General features: G+C 44.5%; 1 protein-coding gene across 2 annotated transcripts; it reads left to right on the forward strand.

The window, feature by feature from the left end:
• Positions 1-1,155: 1,155 nt before the first annotated feature.
• On the forward strand, positions 1,156-5,822 carry LOC311608340 (uncharacterized protein). Of its 2 annotated transcripts, none has more exons than XR_014782911.1 (4): positions 1,156-1,412; positions 3,059-3,173; positions 4,794-4,916; positions 5,507-5,822. XR_014782911.1 is itself a non-coding variant. In XM_084800799.1 (4 exons), the coding sequence occupies exons 1-4, from the start codon at positions 1,281-1,283 to the stop codon at positions 5,636-5,638; spliced, it is 531 nt and encodes a 176-aa protein (XP_084656925.1). In that variant the 5' UTR covers positions 1,160-1,280; the 3' UTR covers positions 5,639-5,822. The 2 variants fall into 2 exon arrangements, 1 of the variants encoding a protein (XP_084656925.1); XM_084800799.1 differs by having other exon boundaries at positions 1,160-1,412; positions 3,059-3,202.
• Positions 5,823-6,853: the final 1,031 nt, after the last annotated feature.

Genomic DNA, 6,853 nt, shown 5'->3' on the forward strand with positions numbered 1-6,853 from the left:
TTCTCCGTCACAGCGGCTCCTTCCTCTTCACCACCCCACAGAGATGGATGTCTCACGCATCAACCCCAGAGCAGCGGGCGTTACAGGCTAGCACCTCCCTAGACAGCGGTTATTTATTTCCATTCAGTTCAAGCAAACAGGGAACAGTTAGCTCAAAGTCGTATAAGAATTTTATTTAAAAAAAAAAAAGAATTTTATTTTTATTTATTTTTGCCTGCATGTATGTCTGTGTGAGGCTGTTGGGTTCCTTGGAACTGGAGCTACAGTGTAGGCTCCCATGTGGGTGCTGGGAATTGAACCTGGGGCCTCAGAAAGAGCAGCAAGTGCTCGCAGCTGCTGAGTGACCTTTCCAGCCCTTGAATTTTAAGCTTTATTTGCAGGTCAAATACATTTTCATCTAATCAACCATGACTGGGTACATTCCTACAAGCACCCCATAATCAGCCATAAGGATAGTGAAACAGGTACACGCGGAGCCACAAAGAGACCTTTGAAGGAAACGAGAAGGAAGGAGCCAACGCGGTGCCAACTGGGGAACTGAGAGACTTCCGTTTCCTCGAGTAGCCACAGCTGTGCGTGCTTACGAGCGCTGCAGCTGCAATGCCTTTCTTTTATTTTCACTTTTCCATCGTTCTCCTGCTTACAAGGTCAACTTAAATTGCCAGTTTACCACCCAATTCTGTATGACTCCTCTAGCTGGGTTGTGGTATTTCAAAACTTGACCACATTACACCATAAGTTCAGTTACGACCGGGGAAGGAACAGGTTGTAGCGTTTCCTATAGACATATGCGCTCAACAGGCTTCTTAGATCCCATGTATATCGAGCACGCTATGCTGTCATCATTTCAAAGAGACTGAGAAATTAAAGATAATTCACATTACCCTTCAGGAAGTATACCTGCCTTCTCAAACCGAAGGCGAGAAGGACTGGACCATAGCCGGGCGTGGTGGCGCTCGCCTTTAATCCCAGCACTCGGGAGGCAGAGGCAGGGGGATCGCTGTGAGTTCGAGGCCAGCCTGGTCTACAAAGTGAGTCCAGGACAGCCAAGGCTACACAGAGAGACCCTGTCTCAAAAAACCAAAAAAAAAAGAAAGAAAATTACAAGACAAAGCCCTGCATCCCCTTCCAATCCATCTTTTCTCTGTTCGGCTTTGTTTCTTTACCCTCACACAATATCCTTGTTGGTAGATCAGCAGCTGCAGTCTCAGGTGGCTGTGATTTTTATCTCATTAGAAGGAGTGGGTTGTGTCCACTCCTCTTTAAAAGGCTTTCCAGGAATGTGGGCGGCTGAGTTTCTTGTTGCTGAAATGGCGCGTAAGAAAGCGGAGGCCATTCCCGAAGAGTCTTTAGCTATTATTCATCAAGTCGCCTGTGCGCAGATGTGTCTCAGTGATGCTTATTATTTCTTGGTGAGTGGGGCTTTTGGGCAACTGTGAGGGGTGGGGGGGAGGGGCGGGGGCGGGGTGACTTGCTAACTTCGTATCCTGACGTCTAACACTAGATGAGACAGCAGTTCAATAGTGAGGCTTATGCCGATTTAGAACCGTGACAGCTCAATCCATTTGTCCACAAATTTTGGAAATTCCTTGTTTTTAATAGCTGAGTAGTATTCCATAGTGTAAATGTACCACAGTTTCTTTATCCATTCTTCTATTGAGGGACACGTAGGTTGTTTCCAAGTTCTGGCTATTATGAATAAGGCAGCTATGAACATGGTTGAGCATATGTCCCTGTTGTGTGGTAGTACATCCTCTGGGTATATTCCAAGGAGTGGAATAGCTGGGTCTTGAGGAAGCCCTATTCCCATTTTTCTGAGAAAGCACCAGATAGCTTTCCAAAGTGGTTGTACTAGTTTGCATTCCCACCAGCAATGCAGGAGTGTTCCTCTTTCTCCACACCCTCGCCAGCATGAGGCGTCAGTTGAGTGAGTTCACACAGAAGCAAAAAGAGCTAAATGGTATATACTCACTTATATCGAGACACTAGTCCAAGGTGTACGTCCCCATGAAACTGTACCTACCAGAATAGTGGGTAAGAGGGGAGGACATCCTATTGAAACTTTAGGTGGGAGAAGCCTGGGAGAAAGAGGAAATGGAAGGATCCAGTGGGTCCTGGAAAACTATAGGCGAGTCTGGGCCCTGGGGTCCTCTGCAAACTGTGGCGACAGCCAAGGAAAAAATAGGCAGTAAAAACCTTGAACCCCTACCCGGACTAGCCGATGGACATTCTCCACTGTTGAGTGGAGAAGGAGATCTAACTTTCACACAAACTCTGGTGCCCCATATTTGAACATGTCCCTTGGACGGAGATGCCTGGTGGCACTCAGAGGAAAGATAATAGGTCACCAAGGAGAGACTTGATACCATATGAGCATATTCAGGGGGAGGAGGTCCCCCTCAGACACAGACTTAGGGGAGGGGAGGGGAGTAGTAGGGGGGAAGTGGGAGGAAGGGAGGAATGGGAGGATACATGGGATGGGCTAACAACTGAGATGTAATATGTATAAATTAATAAAAATGTATTAAAAAAAATAAAATAAATAAATAAATATAAATAGATTAAAAAAAAAAAATAGAACCGTGACAGCAAACTACAGGCTAAGAGAGGTAGAACCAGTTCTTCAGTTGGGTTCCCAAGCAATAGCCATGGGTGACAAAATAAACCCTTTTACAGCTAAGTGCAATTTTATACTTGCCACCAATATGTTAGGCTTAGGAGGATAAATCTACTCTTCACTTTTTAGTTCATTTGTGCTAGGCTTCTGTCCTGGATCTATTCAGTTAATGAATGAAATTGGTAGTGTGTGCGTTAACAGATCTGATCCATAGAAAAGCCATATTGTAGAAATATTAGGGTGTAGTAATGGGTTGCAGCTCTTTGGAGCAGGAAGACATAAGCTTCTGGAGTTCAAAGGATAAACAAGCTACCCAGGAACACCAAAGACCTTTTCTAGATGACCACTGAGGCAGGAAACTATTTTTATGAGATTCCTAGCTGAAAAAATCTAACTTCTCTTATCCCCCTCCCTCCCCTCGAATTCTCACCTCTGTCCTAGGCTTGCTATTACAGGGATAAGGTGACGACAACCGGCTTTGGAGCATGGGTTCAGGACAAGGCTGTGTTGAGATGGTTTGATGCCAAAACCACCCTGAGATACATCACTACAAAAGGTAGTCAGGTCTGCCTTCCGAGTGTTCAGGTGACTGTAATCCCACTATGACAATTTCTACCAGAGCTTTTTACTAGATCTAGAATATAATTGCTTGCTACTCAAACTTCCTCGTTAGGTTATTGGTGGTGTTCTTAGTAACTAAACAGGAGTCAGTATCTTTGGGGCTAAAAGCTTGGCCACTTAATACCTGTTGAGCTTTTTCTCTGTGAGCCAACCATACAGACCTCTGCATCGACAGCTCCAGCTCCATATGAGGATGGTGAGAAATGCGAATTTGTGACCCTCACCCTGCCTCAAGGAACCTGTTTGTGAGTGGGGCTAAGAATCAGTCTTTTTTGTTTTGTTTTGTTTTTTGAGACAGGGTTTCTCTGTGTAGCCTTAGCTGTCCTAGACTCCTTTTGTAGACCAGGCTGGCCTTGAACTCACAGTGATCCTGCCTGCCTCTGCCTCCCAAGTGCTGGGATTAAAGGTGTATGCTACCACGCCCGGCTAAGAATCTGTATCTTAACGGTCTCCTTGGATGCTCTGAATGCTCTGCAGAGTTTAGAAGCAAGTGCTGGGCTGGAGAGATGGCTCAGAGGTTAAGAGCACTGTCTATTCTTCCAAATGGTCCTAAATTCAATTTGCAACAACCACATGGTGGCTCACAACCATCTATAATGTGATCTCAGTCCTCTTCTGGTGTGCAGGCATGCATGTAGGCAGAATACTGTATAAATAATAAATAAATATATACATATTAAATATTTATTTTTTTTAAAAGCTGGGCGTGGTGGCACACACCTTTAATCCCAGCACTTAGGAGGCAGAGGCAGGTGGATCTCTGTGAGTTCGAGGCCAGCCTGGTCTACAAAGTGAGTCTAGGACAGCTAAGGCTACACAGAGAAACCCTGTCTCAAAAAACAAAACAAAACAAAACAAAATGAAGCAAGTGCCCACAAGTTCTCCCCAGAGCTGGCAGCATCCTTTCTCAGTTCACAGAAACTTTAGGTGGACCCTCAAGCATGCATTATGGTTGTCTTATCAGTATCTAGAACTATATTGTTCTCACTGGATGCCAACACTCCACAGAAACTGTCTGATCTTCTGTTAAGACTATTGTATCCTAGCTCGATTGGTGGTGGTGGCTGCAGCAGTGCCGCACACCTTCAGTCCCAGCGTTCAGGAGGCAGAGACAAGCAGATCTGTGAGTTTGAGGTCAGCTTGGACTAAAGAACAAGCTCCACGACAGCCAGGGCTACCCAAACACTGTTGCATCCATTTATCTGTAATGTTTCAGGTGCATTTTTATGAAGGAAGTACATATCTGCTACACAGCAAAAATCAAACCACCATTATAGAATTTCAAAGCCAATGGAATAATTTTTAACCTGTGCTATTTGCCCTCAGTATCCTTCCTATACAGCAACTGAATTTGTCAAGGGTCTCTTTACAGTCCTGAGGTCCATATCAATTAATCAAAATGACTTCAGGTTAGCCAAGAATCAGTCATTGAGACTCTCAGCTGACTCTACTACGCTATACAAAGCTTGAGAGCCATCTCACTTGCGAACCTATTCCTCATCTCACATAGAAATTACCTGACGTAGGAAATTGACCTCCTGTTCATTTCCAACAGATGCCTGCAATAGACAACCAGGGATGCATCCAGTGTTTGACGAGTGTTCTAAACATGGAAAAAGAATTAACCAAGATCCTGAAAGGTCTGCATGCCACAGCCCTTAAGATTAGGGATATGGATGTAAGTAGCTAACTGGTTCTGATAACCCTGGGATCCCTTCCTAACCGTTGGGAGCATGCTGTCTCAAAATGGACCTTCCCTCACTAAGCCCAGGGTGCCTTGGGAAGTCACAATGAAGAAAATGCTGCAGCACAAGAGTCCTCCATGCCAGTTAGACACCGCATTCATGAAGGGGCATCAAGGAGATGCCAACGGCTGGGCCTCGTGCCACAGCACTCACATCTAAGTCTTTGAAAAATGGTTCTGGGTATCTAGTCAGTCTCCAAGTTAACAGACTGAAAAGCCTGACAGAAGACCATCATTCCTTAAAGTGATGTACATCCTTAATATAAGACTCGCAAGGGGGTGCTTACAGCTACCTAGAGATTTTACATGTCTTCGGTCTGTTCTCTGGGACTTTCAATGTACATATGAATCACCTGGTGCCTTGTTTTGAAGACGCAGGTATTGATTTAGTTGGTTTGATAGAGCTTGAAGATGTTTTGCTGCTACGGTCTGGGCACCGCTGTTTCATGGGATAAGATTTGGATCAACTGCCTCTCAATATAAATAGTCTTTAACCGGAGTCCTTTTCTGTTCTATTTATGTAGACATTAAACTTCGTGAGAGAGCTAATGCCTACACAGAGAAAGAATGAAAAGTTTTTGGCACAGGAACTTGCTGTGCTGGAAGAGAGAGGTGAGCAGGCTCAGGAGGAGGAGGAAGATGAAACAAGACTCTAAGGCCCACCGTGGAAGCTGCTGAGGAGATAACTGAATGGCAGCAAACAAGAGCAGCCTCTCTAGTGCAGTTCCTAAAGTCAGTCACTTAACGTCTTTCTTTGTCACTTTCACTTGCCTGAAGATTGCTTTCCTTTTCATCTTCCTAGTTCTTATATGGGTGAAAATAAATTTATTTTGCATTCTACTTATCTCTAAAAAGGTCACTGTACACAGACTTCCTGAGAGTTATGTAGTATACTATACATTTTAAAAGATATCTCTCACCCTGTCCTATGGTCACCAAACACTCAGTGGCAGTCATGACTGGATTAATCCTGATGAAAATGTCTTTTTTTTCCCCCCTTGGTTTTTCGAGACAGGGTTTCTCTGTGTAGACCTGACTCTCCTGGACTCACTTTGTAGACTAGGCTGGCCTCAAACTCACAGAGATCCACCTGCTTCTGCCTCCAAGTGCTGAGATTAAAGGCATGTGCCGCCACCACCACCACCGCTCGCCCAGCTGAAAATGTCTTATTTGAAATTCTCAAAGAATGAAAAAATTGTGTATTTTTCAATCACAGGGGAATTCAGTAGAATAAGTGGTGAGACTGTAAATCTGAACACTCTGCCCTTATTTGTGTATATGTTTTAAGCTTGGAAAGTGGGGGTTTTCTTGACATTAAGTGAAAATTTCAAAGAGTGTTTTCATGCAGAAAGGTGCCCGTTATCTTAAGGGCATAAAGCAAACGGCTAATGGTGCCAGCTGCTTTCTCAAGGCAGCAATAGATATGGCTGGGATTATACAGGCATAATTAATTCACTACAGTCTGGTGCCTGACTTCCTCTATGAGACAGGCAGCAGCTACTGCAATAATTATTTTCAGGAGCCAACAATGAAGATGCCAGCTTAGGTCGGACTTCTCAGGACTGATGTGCATAGCACAGGATAGACCTCTCAAGGCTGATACGGCAAGTGTAAGATAGACTTTTCTGGGAAGATGTGGCTAGTCCAGGATGGATGTCTTGAGGCTGATGTGGGGAGAGCAGGATAAACATTTTAGGGCTGATGTGGCTAGCTACTGCCACCTGAGAGCAAGCAAGAACCTCTTTAGGGCTGATTGTATCGCAGCCCCAAAGCTTACTAGCCATGCACAAGCTTTTACCTCTTTATTGCCTCAGTTTAACCTATAAAATGAAGCTCGTTTTTCATAAGGTAGGTACACATTGATCCATGAA

The sequence above is a fragment of the Acomys minous genome, assembly GCF_964271855.1.
Source record: "Acomys minous genome assembly, chromosome: 11".
In the NCBI taxonomy this organism is placed as follows: domain Eukaryota; kingdom Metazoa; phylum Chordata; class Mammalia; order Rodentia; family Muridae; genus Acomys; species Acomys minous.